Source organism: Dipodomys spectabilis, unplaced genomic scaffold (genome assembly GCF_019054845.1).
Source record: "Dipodomys spectabilis isolate Male_0828 unplaced genomic scaffold, ASM1905484v1 ptg000594l, whole genome shotgun sequence".
Lineage (NCBI taxonomy): Eukaryota > Metazoa > Chordata > Mammalia > Rodentia > Heteromyidae > Dipodomys > Dipodomys spectabilis.
In genome coordinates this window covers 1312967-1336127 of record NW_024871271.1, presented here as the reverse complement: position 1 = coordinate 1336127, position 23161 = coordinate 1312967, and the positions used below count along the sequence as shown (strand labels likewise).

General features: G+C 58.6%; 1 protein-coding gene across 3 annotated transcripts; it reads right to left on the bottom strand.

The window, feature by feature from the left end:
• Positions 1-5408: 5408 nt before the first annotated feature.
• Positions 5409-22797, bottom strand: Fam53a (family with sequence similarity 53 member A). Of its 3 annotated transcripts, none has more exons than XM_042671031.1 (5): positions 22787-22797; positions 16558-16794; positions 12808-12862; positions 10000-10730; positions 5409-5963 (listed from the first exon to the last, which is right to left on the bottom strand). In XM_042671031.1, exons 2-5 carry the CDS (start codon positions 16633-16635, stop codon positions 5688-5690), a joined length of 1140 nt encoding a protein of 379 aa, XP_042526965.1. In that variant the 5' UTR covers positions 16636-16794; positions 22787-22797; the 3' UTR covers positions 5409-5687. The 3 variants fall into 3 exon arrangements, with proteins under 3 accessions (XP_042526965.1, XP_042526966.1, XP_042526964.1); XM_042671032.1 differs by lacking the exon at positions 22787-22797 and adding an exon at positions 20162-20390 and having other exon boundaries at positions 12808-12850; XM_042671030.1 differs by lacking the exon at positions 22787-22797 and adding an exon at positions 20162-20387.
• Positions 22798-23161: the final 364 nt, after the last annotated feature.

Here is a 23161-nt window from a genome sequence, read left to right as displayed (position 1 = left end):
GAGGATCACAGTTCAAAGCCAGCTTGAGCAGAGAAGTCCCCATGAGACTCTTATCTCCAATAAACCACTCAAAAACCAAGGTGGTACTCAAGTGGTAGAGCACTAGCCTTGAGCACAAAGAAGATTAGGGACAGCTCCCAGACTCTGAGTTCGAACCCCACAACAGACAAAAAAAGGACATGGAGGCATGGCTCAGGCACTTGGTTACCAAGTGTGAAGCTGAGTCCCCAAACACACACACGTTTCTTAAATTGGATGCTTAGCTCTTTTAGTTTTCCACTTTAATTCTAATAAATACGCCATCTAAGGTTATAAATAACTTTTTACGCACAACTATATGTTTTTTTCAGTTTCATGGTGTGTGTAGGGATTTGGACTTGAACTCAGGGCCCTGACATTGGCCCTTAGCATTTTCACTCAAAGCTGGTGCTCTACCACTTGAAACACACCTCCACTTCTGGCTTTTTGGTGGTTAATTTGGAGATTAAAGTCTCATGAACTTTTCTGCCAGGGCTGACTTTAAACTGCCCAGATCTCAGATCTCAGCCTCCTGAATAGTTACAATTATAAGTATAAACCACTGGCACCCAGATAAATTTCACAATTCTTTTTTTTTTTCTGTTGTTGTTGGTCATGGAACTGAACTCGGGAACTAGGTGCTATCCCTGAGCTTTTTTGTCAAGGCAAGCACTCTACCACTTGAGCCACAGCTCCACTTCCAGCTTTTCTGGTGATTAATTGGAGATAAGTCTCACAAACTTTCCTATACAGGCTGGCTTTGACCAGAGATCCTCGATCCTCAGATCTCAACTTCTTGAGCAGCTGGGATTATAGCTATGAACCACCAGTGCCTAACTCACAATTTGAGCTGGGAATGTGGCTCCAGTGGTAGAGTGCTTTCCTTACAAGAGTGAGGTACTGAGTTTAACACCGCAATCCTCTGCTAACACATGGAATTCTGATAACCATCCACTGCTAAGTATTTCCGGTTTGTATTTGCTTGGCTGGAAAGTGGACCCAGGGTCTTAGGGCTCCACCACTGGGGTTACCTAGCCAGCTCTAAGTATTTTCTCACTTCTTTTGACCTCTTCTTTGACCCACGCATTGAAGTGCATTTGTTTTGAATTTTCCAAACGTGTGAGGTCATGTTTGCTATCTGTGTGACTAAGATGTGGTCAGACAGGATCCTGGACAGTACTAGTTTCTGGAAAGTCATATTTACTTTCTCTCTTGCTCATTCACAGTGAAACCTTCATTTTCCAGCTGCTGTAATGACCTTACGCCAAGAAAATCCATGGAGGCACAGACAAAGGTGACAAACCTCAGACTTAGGAGCAGCTGCAACCTCCAGGGGGCGGGATTTTCTCTCTTCCTCCTTCTGCCCTCCCCACAGGCCTCCCCTTGTCCTTCCACCAGCCTCAGGCCTCACCTCAGGCCTTGCCTCTCCACCAGCCTTGCCTTTCTGCAGGTCCCAGCCAGACCCCAGCCAGGCCTCTCCTCAGGTCCCAGCCCTCTCCTCAGGTCCCAGGCCTCTCTGCAGGCCCACCTCTCCTCAGGTCCCAGCCCTCCCCTCCCTCAGGTCCCTGGCCTCCCCTCAGGTCCACCTCTCCTCAGGTCCCAGCCCTCCCCTCCCTCAGGTCCCAGGCCTCTCCGCAGGCCCACCTCTCCTCAGGTCCCAGCCCTCCCCTCAGGTCCCAGCCCTCCCCTCAGGTCCCAGGCCTCTCCGCAGGCCCACCTCTCCTCAGGTCCCAGCCCTCCCCTCAGGTCCCAGCCCTCCCCTCAGGTCCCAGGCCTCTCCGCAGGCCCACCTCTCCTCAGGCCTCACCTCAGGCTTCTGGCCTCTCGCACTGCGCTGCTCTCCCCTGTGGGCAACATCCCTCCTATATATACCAGGTGCCCCCAGCCCGCCCCGCCCCGCCTGCCCCGCCCCGCCCCGCCTGCCCCGCCCCGCCCCGCCCCGCCTGCCCCGCCCTGCCGGCCTCGCCCCACACACCCCACCCCCGGCCTCGCCCCGCCCCCGGCCTCACCCCACCCCCCCTGGCCTCGCCCCGCCCTGCCCCGCCCCGCCTGCCCCGCCCCACCCTGCCCCGTTGGCCTTGCCCCGCCCACACGCCCCGCCTCTAGCCTTGCCCCGCCCCACACGCCCCGCCCCCCGGCCTCGCCCCGCCCCACACGCCCCGCCCCCGGACTCGCCCCGCCCCGCGCATGGGCAGGGTGACCAGCGCAGGCCGGGACCTCCCGCCCACCACCAAGGGCATCGTCCCGGCAGCCAGCCGCTGAAGCTGGCGCACCCGAGGCCGCCGCTGTCCTCCCACGCCTGCGCTGAGGCGCTCCGTGGCTGGGTGGCCCGAGGGAGGCCAGGCTCCAGCCGGAGGGGCCTGCCTGGACCCCAGGCGCGCGGGCGGCGGCTTGGTGAAGCTCACAAGTAGGTCCTGGGACTTTCACCCCACTCACTCACAGCGTAATCTTTTTCCTTTCCTTTGTCGGCCGTGGGGCTTGAACTCGGGCCTGGGCGCTGTCCCTGCGCTCTTCAGCTCAAGGCGAGCGCGCTGCCGCTTGAGCCACAGCGCCACTTCCAGTTTTCTAGTGGTTTACTGGAGATAGGAGTCTCACGGACTTTCCTGCCCGGGCTGGCTTTGAACCGCGATCCTCAGATCTCAGCCTCCTTTGTAGCTAGGGTGACAGGCGTGAGCCACCAGTGCCCAGCCATTTTCATCTTTTTTTTTCACTTTATGATGGCTGAAATAATTTTTCCCATTTCATTTGGTCCACCAATCCCACGCCCTCCACACAAGCCGCCTTGCTGCTCCAACTCGTTTGCTCTTGCTGCAGGTCCTTTGCCCAAACACCAACTTGGGGGTCAAGATCAATGCACCGTGCCCAGGAAACAGCTGATCAACATCCACAGGACCAGCGAGCAAGCACACAGTGTCCTGGCTTCCGTTCTACAGCGGTGTCTGTGCCTCCCCTGCCAGGGTAGGCCAGGGCATGGGCTCAGGATCTGCACCCCCTTGTCTGCCCAATGAGCCCGCCCAGCCCTGAGGCCCCATGGAGACCCAAGACCCGGCCTGTGGCCGGCCTCCATGCTGCTGGGACACGGCACTAGCTCAGCCAAGCTCCTGGTGTCTGGGACTGAGGAGGTTCTTGGAGGGAAACTTGCGGCTGAGCAGGGTCTGGCAGGGGAATGAGCTCCCCAGGACATAATAGCATGGCGGCTGTGCTGTCCAGGAGTTCCCCGAAAACCAGAGCAGGTGGGCTCCGGCTGGACCAACAGCCAAGCAATTCTCTGTCCCTTTAGAGCAAAAAGAGCCACTGTGGCCTGGGGGCTAAACAGCCATCAGGCGCTGTGAAAAGCGGTGAGTGCTCGCTGCCACCCACAGCTCTGAGACTCACAGACAAGTGCTATGCGGTGCCCCTCATGTGAGGCACCCAAAACCCTCACCCAGGGCACAGGGCAGAGCAGGCGGGGGACAGGGGGCAGCAGGTATCAGCTTACACTCTGAAGACAGGACAGACCGCCACAGTGTCTCTAGAGGGAAGAGGAGGCCAGAAAACGGCCTGGAGGTGCTGGCCACATAGACACTGGCAGCCAGCACCTCATCCTGACCTTTCTCTCTCAATACTGGGGGATTGATCCCAGGGCTCCATGCTTAGCATTCTCCTGCTGAGCCACACACACCAGCTGTTTCGTGAGACAAGGTCTAGTTACCTTTGCCCAGGCTGGCCTCAAATTCAAGATCCTCCTACCTTGGCCTCCTGAACAGTTGGGATTACAGGCATCTACCACCATGACCAGATGTCCTGGCCTCCTCGAGGGAAGGTTTGTGGACACCTAGGGAAGGCAGGAGTGGGGACTTCAGGGAGGGGCCCAGGGCAAGGCACAGGCAGAGCAGCTCTTGAGCTCTAGCCTCAGGAGCACCCACAGCAGGGGGGCAGGGACAGCACCAACAATCTGAACCCCGGGAGGCAGGGCAGCCGGGGCCCAGAGCAGGACAATGGAGGCAGAGTGGTGGCATAGGCTGGAAGCCAGGCATGCAGAGGGGCTGCAAGTGGGACCCAGAAGCTTCTATGGGGACCATGCTTTGACCATGGACTAAGAATAGCCATTAGGGAGGGTCTGGAAGGTGGGAGGCTTAGGAGGGGACTCCTTATGCAGAGGCACCAGCCTGGCCATTGCTCAGGCCTGGGCTGAGTAGGCTGTGTGGAGCAGAACAAGGCGGCTGGTCCGTCTGTCCATTCAGAGGGATTTAGGAAGGCAACTATCCAGAGGGTGCTCCAAGCCTGTGTGGGGGTGGCTGCCAGCTGAGCGGCTGAGCTGGAAGCCAATGGGCCAGATCCTGAGAGGCCTGGAGGACACCGAGCAGCCCCGGTCTTCCTCTGCTACAGAGTGGGGCTTTGCCTAGACAGCGAGCAGTTCTCAGCACAGGTCTCCGGACCGGCCTGGCCTGGGGCAAGGATGTGTACCAATGCTCTTGGTCTCCCAGGCAATGCTCCCAAAACCGTCACCCCGTGACCCAGACAGGACACCAGCTGCTCAGCGGGTGCAGAGATGCAGACACAGTCCCATGGCTCAAGCCAGGCCCAGGAGGCATCCTGACCAGCCAGCCTCATGGGATATTGCTCGCAGTCAAGGTTGGAGTTGACCTCTGCAAGTATCAGGGCCTCCTGCAGCAGCCCAGGTTCTAGCAAAAAAAAAAAATATTCCCTGGACATGAATGAGAGTTACAGCCACATCGATCATGTGTATAAATACGTCAGCTCAGATGCCACTGGACATGGACACCCGTGGGTGCAAGCCACGTGCCGCCAGCCCACTGCCCAGCAGGGAGCCCCCTGGCCTCCAACCACCATGACCTGCACCCCAGACAGCCAGAAGATGGGGACTGAACCTATCACCTCTCACAAGGGTAGACTGAACTTGTCACCTCTCACAAGGGGGACCGGGAGGTCTGAGCTTGCCACTCTCACAGGGGGTTTTCTAGAGATGACTGCGTTGCCTGCTTCACACTCTCCTTCCTCCGCAGAGTGCTCCTTATGAGAGGTCTGGGAAGACTCCGTCGGCTGAAATGCGGCAAGCTGCCGGGCCCTCAGGCCTGGGAGTGAAGGGGAAGGGGTCAGTGCAGAGCACGGAGCTCACTGACAGGCACTGATGGTGCTGCTCTGGGTCACTCTGGGAGCCTCCTCGCAGCCCAGGGCAGAGCATGTGTTCCAGGGAACCTCCTGCACCAGCCCCTTGGTGCCACCATCACTGGAAAGCCTGGGGTTCAAGCCTGCAGGTCACCAGCACCATGTGACATAAGCCAAGGACAGAAAATGCCCCGAACACCAGGAACTCTCCGCAGGGGCAGGGAGTGGGGGTGGAGAGGCAAACACACCACTGGCGGCTGCAGCGTGCCACTCCTGCCAACTCTGGCAGAGTCGCATTTAATAGAATGCCCTTCTGAAAACTCATTCCAAAATAGAGACGCTCTCCCCAACTGTAAAAGCCATAAAAATGCAAAATACTTCTTTAGGAAAAATTGAATCAAAACGATGCCTCCACTGTACAAAATACCCAGGCTGCTCTGCCAGCCGGTCCTGGGCAGCGGGGGTCCTGGGCAGCGGGGGTCCTGGGCAGCGGGGGTCCTGGGCAGCGGGGGTCCTGGGCAGCGGGGGTCCTGGGCAGCGGGGGTCCTGGGCAGCGGGGGTCAGTTGTTCTCAATCTGCTCCAGATCCAGGTCACTGCCATCCCGAGGGAGGGCGCCCTCCTCCCCGGCACGGCCCCAGTCCCCGCTGCCCCTGCCCTCACGCTGGCCCGAGGACTGCTCCCTGGAGGCCCACGGGCTGGGGCTGGGGCTGGGCGTGACCAGGCCCACGAGGTCCTGCGAGTCACAGGGAGAGGACACGACAGTCTTTGCCTGGGGGTCGTCCTCATCGTCATCTTCGTAGTCCAGGGAGCAAAGGCTCATCGAGTTTTTCAAAGTCTGAAAGAGAAGAGCCATGGCTGAAAGCATTTCTAGTCACACAGGTGCCCCACACCCACCAGGGCACCCCCAGTCACAGAGCACCAGGCCTTGCCTGCATGTCAGCACTTGGCTGCTCACCTGCCCTCGGCCTTACCAGCACCAAGGCCCCCCGGGCCCCTCCAGTGCCAGCTAGGCCCGACAGAGGATGCCGTGTCTGTGGGTGCCTGATGCCTGGTGAGCCCCAGGCACACGGGGTCTGGCTGAGGGCCTCAGGCCAGAGCCTCCGTCTCGTCCTAGGCAAGTGGACAAGGCCGGGAGAGCCCTGCTCAGCGGCCCCCCACACCCACCAGGCCCACTCAGCGCTGTAGAGACCTCAGGCAGCTGGACCTCACCCTCCCGCACACCACGCCGCCAGGCTTGCTCCCTGCCCACCTCCTTCCTCACAGGCAGACGAGGACCACCTGACAGAAGAGCTCCCCCACCCCACCCCAATTCAGCCTGGTCCAGCCCTGTCCAGGGCCCAGGCCGCCTGGCACCCACAACACAGACAGTGCTCGGGACCTGCCCGGAGGCCACACTGGACAGATGGACGGATGCTGTCCTCTCTCTTTGCTCAGGCCCAGTCAGCTCAAGCTCCAATCCAACCCAGACAGAGCTCCCCGCTGACTGCAGACAGACCCCATCCACTCTAGCAACTCCTCCTGGTCCCTCCACGTCCACAGCACTTCATGGCTGCAGCCAGCCGTGAGCTTGGCCAGGCCTTGTGTCCCCATGCCGCTGAATGGCAGCCCTCACGCTCCCTTCGGCAACACCCACTCCCACTCACCATACCCCATATCTGCCTCTCTGCCACCTGCTCAGGGTCAGCCACGCTGGCCTGGGACATGGCCCCACATGGCTGTGGCCACCAGAGGGAGGGTGGCAACGGTGACACAGGTAACGGCACACAGACCGCACGTGTGGCAAGGCTGGATGGGAGCAACAGTGGCCACCTGGAGGACACGTGCTAACCAGCACTTATGACTGAACACTTCTCTAAGCAGCAAATGCCTCCCCTCATAGAAAATCTACTTCCTGGCTAGCTCTCCTGGAAACATCTCCACAGCAGATTGAGGTGAACAAATAGACACACCCCTGGCCAGGACCAGTGGCTCACACCTATAATCCTAGCTACACGGGAGGCTGAGATCTGAGCATCGCAGTTGGAAGCCGGCCCAAGCAGGAAAGACATGAGGCTCTTATCTCCAATTAAGGCCAGAAATGGAGCTGTGGCTCAAGTGGTAGAGTGCTAGCCTTGAACAAAAGAGCTCATGGCCAATGTTCAGGCCCTGGGTTCAAGTCCCAGCACCAGCACTCATGTGCCTACACTCTCTCTCTCTCTCTCTTCTCTTTCTCTCTCTCTCTCCCTCTCTGTCTCTCAAATAAACAGACATATCCCTTGGGACAGCAGATCTATTTGAAATTAGTACTTTGAAGGAAGTTTTTTTTGTCTCCACAGGACAAACTGACATGCATCTTGTATTTGTTGTCCAATTGTGAAAAGTAAATCTGGAGCCAGACAACAGTGCTCCAGCTCATAAGCCTAGCTACTCAGGAGCTGGAAGATTATGGTGCTCAAAGACAGCCCAGGCAGAAAAAGGCTCCATTTCCAATTAGTCAACAAAAAATACTGGGAATGTGGTAGAGTGCTTGCCCAGCATGCATGAAGCCCTGGGTTCAATTCCTCAGTACCACATAAACAGAAAAATCCGTAAGTGGTGCCGTGGCTCAAGTGTTAGAGCACTAGACTTGAATAAAAGAATATCAGGGACAGTGCCCAGGCCCTGAATTCAAACCCCAGGACTGGCAAAAAAAAAATAGACTGAGGGGCTGAGAAGGTAGTTCAGTGGTAGAGTGCATGCCTTGCAAGCATGAGGCCCTGGGTTCGATTCCTCAGCACCACATAAACAGAAAAAGCCGGAAGTGGCACTGTGGCTCCAGTGATAGAGCACTAGCCTTGAGCTGAAGAGCTGAGGGACAGCGCCCAGACCCAGAGTTCAGGCCCCATGACCGGCAAAAATAAATAAATAAATAATAGACTGAGGCATGACTCAAGTGGCAGAGTGCTCTTGGTAATCAGGAAAGCTAGTGAGTGCCAAACTGTGGCCCCATCCCGGGCACTAGAACAAATAAACAGATCTGGGCAGGCAGAGGGCTCAACACTCAGGAGGCCCAGCAGGAGGACTGCAGGGCTGAGACCAGTTACCTGACAAAACCCTGTCTCAAAACAGCAACAAAAATAAGTGACTCTGGGAAGAAATGTGCTAAAGAACCTATTTCTTAAAAATATGAGTGGCTGGGTACTGGTGGCTCACGCCTGTAATCCCAGCTATGAGGCTGAAATCTGAGGATCATCATTTGAAGACAGCCCCAGCAGGAAAGTTTGTGAGACTCTTTTTTTTTTTTGAATTGTACTTGAAAGGACTACCTAATGTGGTTCTTTAGTTATGTAGTCCCTGAAAGGAAACAGCATTTACCTACCTACTTTGTTTTTTCTGTCAGTCGTGGGGCCTGAACTCTGGGCCTGCGTGCTATCCCTGAGCTCTTCAGCTCAAGGTTAGTGCTCTACCACTTGAGTCACAGCACCACTTCTGGGTTTTTCTGCTTATGTGGTGGTGAGGAATTGAACTCAGGGCCTCATGCATGCAAGGCAAGCACTTTACCACTGAGCCACCGTCCCAGCCGGTTTGTGAGACTCTTATCTCCAATTAACTACTCAGAAAAAGCCAGAAGTGGCACTATGGCTCAAGTGGTAGAGCACTAGCCTGGAACCAAAGAAGCTCAGGGACAGAGTCTAGGCCCAGAGTTCAAGCCCCAGGTGGCCACATCTTGGTCAAACAGTGTTGTAATGTTGCCTCCTTGTAAGTCCGGGGCAGTGAGGGGAGGGGAAGTGCCCAGAATAAGGACCAGGGTGAGGAGGGACTGCACTGTACAATTCCTTTACCATCAGGCTTCACGACCCCCGGCAACGTCTCCCACACTGGGGGTCAGAGGTCAGCCTCAGGTGCTCCAGAGGGGTGCCAAGTCACAGGGTTCCGTGAACAACTCTCTCCCCCAAAATAAACCCTAAGGTTAAAAAGAGGGGTCACCTCTCACAGATACAGTACCTAAAACAAATGGAAAGTGAACCTGAAAACCCTCATCAATTTGCACAAACAGGTTTAAATCTGGGCCAGGCCCAGGTGGCCTTTTGGCAATTCCCCAAACATCCAGGGAACAGACAGACCCTGATTCCCGCTCACTGTAACACTGGGTGTCTGTCAGAAAGAGGCCCCACCCAGGGAGGATGAGTGGCGCTGAGACTAAAACCACACACGAGATGAAAGTGGTCAGCCAGCCTCACCATCACAGCACTAACGCCAGCACGGCTCACACTCGCAGCACACACACATGGCCCGCACACGCAGCACACAGAGCACACATGAGGAAAACAATGGAATCACGCCTGCCCCTATTCTGTAAGATCTGAATGCAGTGGAGCAAAGCGTGTGGTTGGCTGTGTGGGTGCAGACGGGCACCTGCGGGTGTCCCATGTGGAAACCAGTGTGCCATCCAGACAGCCCACCGCGAGAGGCGCTCCCCAGCAGGGAGGCGGCGGTGGAGATATCACACATCCCTGAGGACTCAGTGGGCCACACTCCAGCTGCTCCCTCCTGGAGCCACGGGGTGTGCCATTCACGGGAGGAGAGGCGCCTGGAGACATGGTGAGTGGTGGGAAGTCAGGGTACAGCCGCCTCCACCAGTCGCCAAGCAGACACACCCCGCTGCTTCCCCAACTCCAGCTCAGCCAGCTCCTCCCCCATCAACCCCGCGCGCTCCCCCAGCTCCTCTCTACTTCCCGGGACCCAGGCCAAAGCCACCCCCAGTCAGCGTGCAGGGCTCTGTCCAGGTGCAAGCGTGCCGAGGCCAGACCTGCCACACGCACTCCCACCTTCGTCCGCCTCGCCCCTCGCCCTGAGGCCCACCCCCTCTCCACCTGCTCCCCAGGCACTCAGAAAGCCCAGCGCAGCCTCACCCGCGTCATTTTGAGGAAGTCCAAGGACGGGCGTGTCCACCTGGCACCCTCCCGCTGCCTCTTGCGCCGGCTTCTCCTTCCGCTGAGCACACAGGGCTGCGAGCGGCACCGGGGCAGGCCGTGGCGCCGGCCTAGCTCAGGCGAGGAAGTTGGGGTGATGCTGGCAGAAAGCAGGTGAGCACCCGTATCTGCAAGGTGTTCCTGGGAGAGCGACAGGCGGCGCCTGGAGAGCCAGCCAGGCTGCTCAGGGCAGGGGGGGGCCAAGGCCGGGCCGCCCTCGCTGCTCTCGACCACGCCGCTGCTGGGAGAGGCAGGCCGGGGCACCAGGGGCGAGGTGGGGCTCCTGGGCAGGCCCAAGCTCCCAAGGCTGCCGCCTCCGCCGCGCCGCAGCGTGGCGCTCCCACCGCTGTTGCAGCGCCTCTTGGAGACTGGAGTCCAGACCTTGGAGCCACTGGGCCGCCATGGGGAGCGGCAGCGAGCCAGCTCCTCAGGCTCTGACAGGGACCGGCAGTGCCGCTTAGTCGGTGGTGCCACGGGGGGCCCTGTATTCTCACAGAGGTCCAAAGTGCTGCCCGGTCCTGGGCATGGGCCTGGCAACTCTGGCCTCCACTGGACACCGTCTGCATGAGCCACAGCACACGGGGCTGGCAGGAAAGGGCACGCAGAGCCTGTAGCCCCGGGGCTCCCAACAGGCGGTCCTCCACGCAAGGCTGGCCAGGGGCTCTTCTCTCCTAGGGAAACACAAGGGGCAGCAAAGGTAGCAGCTGGGGCCACCCCCCAGCCTGCAGGGCACCACGCACACAGCCCTGGCAGCCACACCGTGTGGCCGGGCACGGTGGCCGGGTCGACGCAGGGCGCAAGACACAGACGCGTCGGAGCCTTCCTGCCAAGCTGCTGTTGCGCTTGGCTCATCTTTGCAGAAAACCCCTGGTTTTAGGAGGTAAGTCAGCGCCTCCTCAGCAGAGCTGTTTCCTAAAAATAACAGCCCAACTCCTTCCCAAGACACCCTGAATCAGCAGACTGCTTCCCACCAGAGCCACTTCCTCAAACAGCCATGGTCCTTAGTGCGAGGGGAGGCGGCCTGGGCCTGGGCCAGAGAGGCCCGCAGAGACAGCAGCCTGCCCCGCCCACAGCCACACAGGGCCTGCGGACCAGGGCAGAGACACTGGCATCTCTAGTTTCCAACACTGGTGACGGCGGTTCTGTGGGACACTTGCCCCACAGTGTGAGCAGAGTGGATGGGGGAGCCCCCTCTGACCCCTGCAGCCCTGTGGGCATCTGAGCAGTAGCTCACAAGCCTCAGTGCCTCAAGCTCTGATCTCCCCATCCCCCATTACAGACCCACTTCCTCCCGTGTACCAGCTCTGGCACCCAGCCCAGCATTCACACCCCCTTGGTCAGGCTCTTGGTCATAAGGGCCCAATGTAGCTCTTTCAATGAGGATTCAATGATTTGATTCCAAGTACATAAAACCAGTAGGGGATGAGGTGAGGAAGCTGGGTGTGAGTGACTTCTTCCAGCCATCCTGGGCCCCTTGCTGAGTGGAGGGAGTTCTCCACCCAGTCCCAGACAGCCTAGAGGTGAGAGAGGCCACCCACTGAATGCAGATGCCTAGCTCTAGGTGAACTGGGGAGATCTGCTTCAGAGAAATACAGATGTCACTGCCTCAGGAAAGCCTCACATAGAGAATGCTCTGATTCTGCCTCTCCTTGAATGACTTGAATCACCCGCCTCTCAGAAGGCCTCTAAGACTTCCCCTATATGGAAGGTTGAGGCATGGCTTCCCTAGATGGAAAAGTTTGATTGGTACCTGAGCTTGTACCTGAGTGTGTCCCGATACGGTCTGATCTTGCTTAGCCCCCACCCCAAGCATGAGGTCTTTGTCTTTAAAGACTGTGTAAGCTGTGCAAGGCTGCAGATCTCTGAGGCAGGAGTCCCTCTGTAGTCGCCAGCCTCCAATAAAGACTCCAAATTTGATCTCTCAAAATGTGGCTTCTCTATGTTTTCCTGACCACGAAAGGCACTGTGGGAGACACCAGTCCACTCTGAGGAAAGGCACGTGCAAGAGCCCTGCTTGTGACCCAGTGGAAAGCAGGCGGGGACAAGGCGTCATGTGGAGGACAGGCCCAGGGTGCCAAGATGCAATGAGGAGGATGCAGAGCAGGAGCAGAGGATGGAGACCAGCTAGGGCCTCCCAGGGTGGAAATGGCAGCCAGCTCTGCATGGCGTGGGCACTGCGCACTGTACCAACCACTGCATCCGGGGCTGACAGGGGTGACCCGGTTCTCAGATGGGCTGGAGTGGGCGCACCACAAATTCCTCGGATGCCCCCTCTGAGTGGCGAGGGGAAGCCAGGGCGAGCATGGGCAGATCCGTGGTTGGCAAAGCTGCAGCACGGCAACAGGTGACTATCTCTAGCGGCTAAAGGATGCTACAAGCGTGGCCATTACCTCCAAGGAAAGTGGAGGCCGCCTTCTGGATGCTACAAGCGTGGCCATTACCTCCAAGGAAAGTGGAGGCCGCCTTCTGGATGCTACAAGCGTGGCCATTACCTCCAAGGAAAGTGGAGGCCGCCTTCTGGCTGCACCCCAACGCCAAACGGCCTCCAGCAGGGAAGGGTAAGGCCTTACTGGGGGCTGACCCTGGCCGGCCCTGCTCCAATGACTACATGCAAGACACACACACACACACACACACACACACACACACACACACACACACACACAAGCTTCCCCTGGGCCTAACCACCCTGCTCATCCATGTATTATCCAGCCCCAAAGACTTTGTCAGGACTTTTGAGACACTTACCACCAACCTCCAAAGGGAACAAATGGCCACTTCTGTTCAGTTTCTCAGCAGAATACTGAAAGTGGTAAGAGAGAGGTTTCAGTACTGCAGCTAACACAAGAATAGAAAGGAGAAATAGTCATATGCTTACATCACTACAATAAACTATTTCTCCCTACACTTCCTTTCTGAGAATTAATGCAAGGAGCATTGATATATGGAACACATTAACTGGGTGAAGATGCATTTTTTTGTGAGGGGGGGGGGGGCGCGGGGGGCGTCCGGTCGTGGGCCTGAACTCTGGGCCTGGGCGCTGTCCCTCAGCTCTTCAGCTCAAGGCGAGCGCTCTACCACTTGAGCCACAGCGCCACTTCTGGCTTTTTTTTCTCCTTATGTGGTGCTGAGGAATCGAACCCAGGGCCTCAGGCATACAAGGCAAGCGCTCTACCACTGAGCCACCTTCCCAGCCCTGAAGATGCATTTTGCTCCAAGCTGCAAGCCTGCTTCATTCGCAGCACTCTCCTGAAGCTCTGACATCTTTCCTCGGGGCAGCTCTGAGCTGCACTCATCTTTCAACCTCACCACTTCCTTACTTTTCAGCAAGAAGGTCCTGAGGCAGGCCCATGGGGCCCTTCCCACTTGTGATCCCTTCATCATGAGAAGGAGCCTCAGGTCGGAGTGCCCTGGTCTTAGAACGTGTAGCCACCACTGGACACACAGGCCAGACCAGAGTATGGGAGGTCAGAGTGCCCTGGTCTTAGAACGTGTAGCCACCACTGGACACACAGGCCAGACCAGAGTATGGGAGGTCACAGTGGCCCTGGTGGTGGAGAGGGTAGCCCCACTGGACACACAGGCCAGACCAGAGTATGGGAGGTCAGAATGCTCTGGTCTTGAAGAGGGTAGCCCCACTGGACACACAGGCCAGACCAGAGTACGGGAGGTCGGAGTGCTCTGGTGGTGGAGAGGGTAGCCCCACTGGACACACAGGCCAGACCAGAGTATGGGAGGTCAGAATGCTCTGGTCGTGGAGAGGGTAGCCCCACTGGACACACAGGCCAGACCAGAGTACGGGAGGTCGGAGTGCCCTGGTGGTGGAGAGGGTAGCCCCACTGGACACACAGGCCAGACCAGAGTATGGGAGGTCAGAGTGGCCCTGGTCTTGGAGAGGGTAGCCCCACTGGACACACAGGCCAGACCAGAGTACGGGAGGTCGGAGTGCCCTGGTGGTGGAGAGGGTAGCCCCACTGGACACACAGGCCAGACCAGAGTATGGGAGGTCAGAATGCTCTGGTCGTGGAGAGGGTAGCCCCACTGGACACACAGGCCAGACCAGAGTATGGGAGGTCAGAGTGGCCCTGGTCTTGGAGAGGGTAGCCCCACTGGACACACAGGCCAGACCAGAGTATGGGAGGTCGGAGTGCCCTGGTGGTGGAGAGGGTAGCCCCACTGGACACACAGGCAGGACTGGATGTGGTGGGGAGGCACTGTGGCAAGCTCCATGAAGTCTCAGGAACTGTGCGGTTTCCATAGAGAGAGGCCAAACCTGGGATCTCAGTACTCAGGAAAGTTGGTTTCTGGGGCCATGCCTGGGGATTCTAGCTGGCAGAGGCCAGCTTAGGGAAAGAAAGAAAATCCATAAATGGAGTAAATTGAAAGCTGGGGTTTGTGATCTCTAGAAAGATGCTTATCAACAGACAGGATGTCATATAAACAGAAAGTTCTGGGCACGGGCTGCACCCCTAATAGCACAGCTGGAAAACACATGTCCACAATGGACCTGGGGTCTTGCAAGAACCAGGAGGCAGAGCAGGAAGGGCCGGATGTGCCTCAGGCACAAGGTGTAAAACCAGGGCTTTAGGGAAGGGGCCTTGGGACTGGGGAAAGGGAACAAGGACAGGCTGCTGGGAGGAGCGGGGACCGGGAAGCTGGTGAAGACAGGGAAGACACAGTTCTTCTAGAGGATGTGGACCAGCAGGTGCAGGCAGCCTCGCCAGGCACACGTGAGTAATGGGTCCCGATAAACAGCACTGCCATCCCTGACAAAGACCCCGGCCCCGGTGCAGCCCCGGCACTTCCCAGCAGTCTGCCACACCTGAACCCCAGTGGCGGCACACCAGGTGCAAGGACCCTCAAGCTGCCCACCCAGCACCCAGCAGTGCGCAGGGGCTACACAAATGACACGGGCTGGCAGGCAATGTGGCTACAGCAATGGAGGCGCTAAATGTTTCATGACTTATAGTTTTAAGTTAAGTATTTAAATTTATTTTGAAAACTGATACTTCAATTACTCAATGATCTTTAAGGAAAGCTAGACACCAGTGGTATTTGCCAGTAATCCTACCTACTCGGGAGACTAAGCAGTTCAAAGCCTGAGCAGAAAAGTCTGTGAGAGACTCTTAACTCCAATTAACCAACAAAAACCTAAATGTAGAGCTATGGCTTAAATGGTAAGAGTGCCAGCTTTGAACAAAAAGCTGAGGGACAGGGTTCAGGCCCCAAGACCAGGCCCCAGCACCAGCACAAAAAATAAATCTTTAAGGGTGTGTGTTTAGGACAACTTCAATATGTGAATCTACATTTTCAAGTGTAATTTTTGTTTTTGTTAATTGTGAGGCTTGAACTCTGGGCCTGAGCACTGTCCCTGAGTCTCTTTTTTTTTTGTTTTTTTTTTAGTCAGTTGTAGGACCTGAACTTTGGTCCTGGGTACTGTCCTTCAGCTCTTTAGCTTAAGGCAAATGCTCTACCACTTGAGTCACAGCACCACTTCCGGTTTTCTGGTGGTTTATTGGAGATAAAGAGTTTCACAGATTTTCCTGCCTGGGCTGGCTTTGAACCACGATCCTCAGACCTCAGCCTCCTGAGTAGCTAGGATTACAGGCGTGAGCCACCGGTGCCCGGCTGGCAATTTCTTCAATGAAGATGCTCAAGGGAAAAGATCTGCCATCGTTAGTCACTAAGAGCTGCACATGAAAGTCACAGGGAGGTGCCTTCACACCAGGATGGCTGTGACCCTAACCCTGACAACAGTGCTCATGTGAATGGAGACATGAGTCCTCAGCCCTGCCAGAGAAGATAAAACAATGTGGTCTGGCTCTTCTCGATGTTGAACACAAGCTACTGTAAGACCCTGGCCCTCCCCCCTAGGTATACACCCACAGAACATCCACTCAGGTCTGCACAAAAACTCATGTGAGAATGTTCACAGCAGCATCATTCTGAGCACACAAAAGTCCAAGCAGCCCAAATGTCATCTGCTCAGGTGACAGGAGGGAAGCTCCGAGGACCCCACCCCACAAAGACCCTCCAAGCACGGTGCCTGTGCTGTGTGTTGGCTGGATGCTGGAGACCAGTCACTTCCTCCTGCACCGACAGCTTAACTGGCCAACGGGTCCTGAAGGTGACATGTCAAGTTCACTTTACCACGGTGGTGAGAAAATGAACGGGTCCACATCAAGTTCAGGTGTGGGGAAACTAATCTGGTGAGGAAAATCCAAGACAGACTCAACTGCCCTGATCCAAACGGATGACGCTCGTCCAGATGAGTGTGAAGATGACAGGCAACAGGTACACTTGCACTCACCACTCTCAAAGTCTCTGCAGGTCCCTTTCATCAAGCTGGGAGAAGCTGGGACTATAAGTACTCTGTGCTGGTCAGACACCCAGCCAGGCCGTCAGCTCATGACAGGAGGCTCCCCCTCTAGCACAGCCATCCCCCAGGACACCACAGTAGACAGTGCCCTGCTGTGGTCCCAAAGCTAACTTACGTACCGGGCCAGCCTGGAGGACCCTGCGGCTGAGGTCATCCAGCCTCTGGTTCTGCAGCTTCTCAGTGATGAGTGTGACCATGGTCAGAGCCTCTCTGTCCACACCAACAGGTGCTGGAGTTCCACAACATCAGATGTCAGAAGGCCCAGGCCATTGTGGGTCTGAGCTAAATCTCAGGGCTAGGTCTCCATTTTACAGATGAACAACCCATTTCTACAGGCTCCTCGGGGATGTGTGTCTCTGTAAAGAGAAATCACCATGTGACTGAAGGTAGATGTGGAGTCCCGTGTGCACAGACTGTTTCTGGTGTCTCTGACTGACCAACGCCGTCCCACATTCGAAACTACCAAGTACATTCTCTCCTAAAACCTCTAGTAATGGGATCTTTTGGATAATGGGCCAAGGGTGAGGTGCACATTAGAACTGGCCCCTTCCAGAGCCTGGTCTGAAACAGAAGGAAAATATCTCCAGGCCCTGCTCTCAAAAGGGCAATCAACTTGGGCAGAGCCAGTGACAGCGGGAAGTTCCAGCTGTGAGTTCCAGCCTCAGCAGAATGCCCTGGCCCCCAGCCCCATGCCTGCTCCAGTTACAGAGGCCCTTCCCTCCCATTCTGGCCCCTGAAGCTGGGGTTCCCACTGAGGGAGGTCAGGCAGGGAGAGCTCCGTGAGCTCTGCACCAGGCCAGCCAGATGCAAGCGGTCAGGCTGACAAAAGGGGATTCGTGGTCCTGGCTCTGCAGCCCAGCGAGGGCCCACACCCTTCACGCAGCTGCTGCCTACCTCCCACGCTCAGACCTCACTACTGAGGGTGAGCTGCTGCCCAGGGCTGCCAGTCAGGAAGCAAGAGAGGTGGGAAAACACAAGCGGCAAACCGGGGAAAACCAACATAAGACGGGAAACCCTCCACTTGTGGTGGGTCTTGCCCTCACCTGACAAGGTACACAAGACTGGAACAAGCATGTGAAAACAGAACTCTTGGATGCTCAGAGAGCCAAGAGAAGAACCACCACCGAAGCAAGTGGGGCTTATCCGTCCAGGCAAGGCAGGGGCACGCTAGGGCTCCTGGACACAAGCCCTGCCTCCATCCACTGAGGCAGCCTGAAAAGCGATCATGACTCATACCCACAGCACCACTTCTGGCTTTTTCTGTTTATGTGGTGCTGAGGAATCGAACCCAGGGCCTCATACATGCAAGGGAAGCCCTCTACCACTGAGCCACCTTCCCAGGCCAAGGTACATCCAACTTTACAAATCTGTCACCAAGGGCTGGGAAGGTGGCTCAGAGGCAGAGTGCTCACCTTGCATGCCTGAGGCCCTGGGTTCGATTCCTCAGCACCACATAAGCAAAAAGAAAAAAGCCGGAGGTGGCACTGTGGCTCAAGTGGTAGAGTGCTAGCCTTGAGCTGAAGAGCTGAGGGACAGTGCCCAGGCCCAGAGTTCAGGCCCCACGACCAGACCAAAACAAACAAACAAAAAAAAAATCTGTCACCAAAATAAGATCAACCGATCTAAGAAGAACATATGAACACTGTCATAGACGCCAGGATGATTTCAACAAGATTCAACACTTCTCATTCTTACATATATACAAAGCTGGGCGCCAAGTGACTCACACCTATAATCCTAGTTATTAAGGAGGCTGAGAATGGAGGATCTTGGTTCCAAGCCAGCCAGGGCAGAAAGTCCAGAAGACTTCTCTAACCAGCAAAAAGCTGGAACTGGGCGTAGGGCTCAAGTGGCAGAGCACTAGTTGTGAGTAGAAAAAGTTGAGCAAGAACAGGAGGCCCTGAGTTCAAGCATCTGGTCAGCTTATGCTCTAACACCTGAGCCAAGCCTGTAACTCAAAACACGTCTGAAAGTGGAGCACAGTGACATATGCTACTCAGGCCACTGGTGCAGGAGAACTGCAGAGTCCATGAGCAGGGGCGACCTGGACAACAGAAGGAGATATATGGTTTTTTTTTTCTCTAGTAGTGGAGATTGACTCCCAGGGCCTCATACATGCTATGCAAATCGCTCTACCACTAGAGCCATGCCCCAACTCATCCCTTAACTAAGTCACTTGACCAATGACTAATGCCCTGTCGCACATCAGTTATCGGCTATCAGTTATGAGCATGGTGTTGTCAGAACATACTTGAAAAGGCCATGACACTCCCCTCATGGGAGGATGCAATCTAATTCCCAACTTGGCAGTGAAAGGAAGGAAGCTGGGGACAGACTCCAGAGGAAACAATGCTGTAACTGCGTAAGTCTTCCAGGACACACCCCAGGTGTGCCAGGCCAGGCCCAGGATCCCCTACTGCTCTTGTGTGCAAAGCCCAAGGACCAGGCACAGCATGGACCACACTAGGCTGAGCTGCTTGAGAATTAGACCCCAGGAAGCATAAACAATAATAACTTGCCATTGCTGTTTGGAAAACAAAAACAAAAAATGATGGTGCTTCCAACTCCCATCCTTGGAGGTAATTAACTACACTGCTAATTGAGAACCCCAAGGGTACAGATCCGGAGAAGGGAGCCACATCCCTCCTTGCCACTGCTGGCGGCGGTCATCCCCCCTGCAGGAGGTAGAGGGTACTGCAGTGTCACACTCCACACACTGCAGGAAGACACATCCCACGACACTGATCGCTACTTAACTAGCAGGGAAAAAAGGCTCAAAGGTAGATGCCAAATGTGACAGAAAAAGCTAAGTAAGAGTGTAAGGCTCTGTGTTCAAGCCCAATACTACCAGCACAACATATGAAAATAAAAGATTTTATTTATACATATATAAAGGGTAAAGTCTGCTGTCAACTACAGACTTTGGGTGATAATGTTAGCAAAGATTCTCAGCCACAAAATGTACCACTCTGGTGGCTATGTCAGACAATGGGTGTGCAAGAGCAGGGGAAGGGGGAGTATTTCTATGCAATTTGTGGCAGGGCTAAAACTGCTCTCAAAAATAAAAGCGCTGTGGGCAATACCAACACTTGGGAGGCTGAGACAGGAGGATCCTAGTTTGAAGCCAGTCTGGGCTACATAATGAGATCTTGTCTCAAAAAAATAAATGCCCTTTATTTTTCTTTTTGGCAGTACTAGAGTTTGAACCTGAGGCCACACTTGCTAGGCAAGCACACTACTACTTCTTAACTTTTTAAGGTTTTCAATGTTTCAGAAAGAAAACTCGGACTGAGAATGTGGCTCAGCAGTAGAGTGTTTGCGTAGCACGCATGAAGCACTGGGTTCGATTCCTCAGTACCACACACACAGAAAAAGCCAGAATTGGCACTGTGGCTCAAGTGGTAGAGTGCTAGCCTTGAGCAAAAGAAGCTCAGGGACAGTGTCCAGGCCCTGAGTTTAAGCTCCAAGACTGGCAAAAAAAAAAAAAAAAAAGGAAAAAAAGAAAACTTTTAAAATACATATACATAAACCTAAGGTTTCCTGTTCTATGTACCAGTAGAATTGTTTTCTCTCAGACTGGCGTCTGTGCACACCACACGTATGTAAGCACATGTCTCTACAACTTGGAAGTTCCCAATGCATACACTCAAAAAAAAAAAACTTACTCTGGCATTTTCTCCATCTCCAATAAAACTTGTCCTTTCTGTGGTCCCCAAATCTAACCTGAATCAAGAAAGGTGGCGGTCCACTCGAGGGGCGCCCTGGCCTTGGCTGGCTGGTGGTCCGTTAGAGGGGCGCCCTGGCCTGGGCTGGCTGTCCACTCGAGGGGCAGCCTGGCCTGGCTGGCAGTCCACTCGAGGGGCTGCCTGGCCTGGTCTGAGTTGGCTGGCAGTCCACTCCAGGGGTGGCCTGGCCTGGACTGGCTGGCGGTCTGCTAGAGGGGCGGCCTGGCCTGGACTGGGCTGGCTGGCAGTCAGCTTGAGGGGTGGCCTGGCCTGGGCTGGGCTGGCTGGCGGTCCGCTCGAAGGGTGGCCTGGGCTGGGCTGGCTGGCAGTCAGTAGAGGGGTGGCCTGGCCTGGGCTGGCTGGCCGTCTGCTAGAGGAGCGGACTGGCCTGGGCTGGGCTGGGCTGGCGGTCCGCTCAAAGGGCGCCCTGGCCTGGGCTGGGCTGGCTGACAGTCCACTCAAGGGGCGCCCTGGGTTGGGCTGGGCTGGCTGGCGGTCCACTCGAGGGGCACCCTGGGCTGGGCTGGGCTGGGCTAGGCTAGGCTAGACTGGTGGTCTGCTCGAGGAGTGGGCTGGGCTGGGCTGGCTGGCGGTCCGCTGGAGGGGCGGCCTGGGCTGGGCTGGCTGGCTGGCTGGCAGTCCGCTCCAGGGGTGCTCTGGGCTTGGCTGGGCTGGACTGGCTGGCGGTCCGCTCGAAGGGCGCCCTGGCCTGGGCTGGGCTGGCTGACAGTCCACTCAAGGGGCGCCCTGGGTTGGGCTGGGCTGGCTGGCGGTCCACTTGACGGGCACCCTGGGCTGGGCTGGGCTAGGCTGGACTGGTGGTCTGCTCGAGGGGCGGGCTGGGCTGGGCTGGCTGGCGGTCCGCTCAAGGGGCACTCTGGGCTGGGCTGGGCTGGGCTGGCTGGCGGTCCGCTCGAGGGGTGGCCTGGGCTGGGCTGGGCTGGGCTGGGCTGGCTGGTGGTCTGCTCGAGGGGCGGCCTGGGCTGGGCTGGGCTAGGCTGGGCTGGGCTGGCTGGCGGTCCGCTCGAGGGGCGGCCTGGGCTAGGCTGGGCTGGGCTGGCTGGCGGTCCGCTCCAGGGGCGGCCTGGCCTGGGCTGGCTGGACTGGTGGTCTGCTCGAGGGGCGGCCTGGGCTGGGCTGGGCTGGCTGGCGGTCCGCTCAAGGGGCGCTCTGGGCTGGGCTGGGCTGGGCTGGCTGGCGATCCGCTCGAGGGGTGGCCTGGGCTGGGCTGGGCTGGCTGGCAGTCTGCTCAAGGGGCGGCCTGGGCTGGGCTGGGCTGGCTGGCGGTCTGCTCGAGGGGCGCCCGGGGCTGGGCTGGGCTGGCTGGTGGTCCGCTCGAGGGGCACTCTAGGCTGGGCTGGGCTGGCTGGCGGTCCGCTCGAGGGGTGCCCGGGGCTGGGCTGGGCTGGGCTGGCTGGTGGTCCGCTCGAGGGGCGGCCTAGGCTGGCTGGCGGTCCGCTCAAGGGGCGCTCTGGGCTGGGCTGGGCTGGGCTGGCTGGCGGTCCGCTCGAGGGGCGCTCTGGGCTGGGCTGGGCTGGGCTGGCTGGCGGTCCGCTCGAGGGGCGCTCTGGGCTGGGCTGGGCTGGGCTGGCTGGCGGTCCGCTCGAGGGGTGCCCGGGGCTGGGCTGGGCTGGGCTGGGCTGGCTGGCGGTCCGCTCGAGGGGTGCCCGGGGCTGGGCTGGGCTGGCTGGCGGTCCGCTCGAGGGGTGCCCGGGGCTGGGCTGGGCTGGGCTGGGCTGGCTGGCGGTCCGCTCGAGGGGTGCCCGGGGCTGGGCTGGGCTGGCTGGCGGTCCGCTCGAGGGGTGCCCGGGGCTGGGCTGGGCTGGGCTGGGCTGGCTGGCGGTCCGCTCGAGGGGCGGCCTGGGCTGGGCTGGGCTGGGCTGGCTGGCGGTCCGCTCAAGGGGCGCTCTGAGCTGGGCTGGCTGGCGGTCCGCTCGAGGGGTGCCCGGGGCTGGGCTGGGCTGGCTGGCGGTCCGCTCGAGGGGCGCTCTGGGCTGGGCTGGGCTGGGCTGGCTGGCGGTCCGCTCGAGGGGTGCCCGGGGCTGGGCTGGGCTGGGCTGGGCTGGCTGGCGGTCCGCTCGAGGGGCGCTCTGGGCTGGGCTGGGCTGGGCTGGCTGGCGGTCCGCTCGAGGGGTGCCCGGGGCTGGGCTGGGCTGGGCTGGGCTGGCTGGCGGTCCGCTCGAGGGGTGCCCGGGGCTGGGCTGGGCTGGGCTGGGCTGGCTGGCGGTCCGCTCGAGGGGCGGCGGCGCTGCGGGCCCTCCTGAGCAAGCCAGGGCACAGCAGCGGGCAGGCCGGGGAGGGCCGTCCAGCAGGCCGCGACGGCCGAGCGGGCTCCCAGCCCACAGCGGCCGGCACCCCGCGCGGCCCCTGCACCGACCCCCTAGAGAAAGCACTCCTCCTGCGCCTGTGCGGGGTCCACTTGGGACGGGAGCGTCCGCGGGCCTGGGTGCCCGCCCGGGGAGCCCGGGCCACGGAGGCCGCCGCGGCGCGGGGGGCGGCTCGGGTCCCGAGCTCTGGGAGGGCGAGGGCGAGACGAAGCCGGGCTCAACAGCGCGCGGAGCCCCAGCCGGGCCCCTCGGGCCGGGGCGGCCGAGCCGCGGGCCTGCCCTCGGCCGGGACTTACACCACCGCGGTCCACGCCGCTCCGGAGCCGGCTCCCGGGCGCGCGCCCGCCGCCCCGGCCCCCGGCGCCGCCCCGCCGGGCTCCCGGGCCCACGGGCGGCGGCGCGCGCCGGCGGGACGCGGCCCGGGCCGGGCGCGGGGGGCGCCGGGGCCTCGCGACGCGCGGAGGTCACGCGCGGGCGCTGACAGCGCGCGGCAACCGGGCCCCGCCGGCCCGAGGGCGCTCGCGGCCCCGCGCGTGGCGGGCGGGCGGACGCCGGGCTGGGTACCTGCGGCCGGGCGACAGGCTGAGGCCGGGCGGGGCGGGGGCGCCGGCCGCGCAGGCCGCGGTCCGCGCATGGGGACGCCGCGCCTCAGCCGCGGCGGAACAAAACCG

Coding starts and splice junctions, on each gene's coding strand:
- Fam53a (XM_042671031.1), bottom strand. CDS start 16,635: ATGGTCACACTCATCACTGAGAAGCTGCAGAACCAGAGGCTGGATGAC. Junction 12,863..16,557: donor GGGTCCTCCAGGCTGGCCCG/GTACGTAAGTTA, acceptor TACCACTTTCAG/TATTCTGCTGAGAAACTGAA. Junction 5,964..9,999: donor ACTTCCTCAAAATGACGCGG/GTGAGGCTGCGC, acceptor CTTCTCTTTCAG/ACTTTGAAAAACTCGATGAG.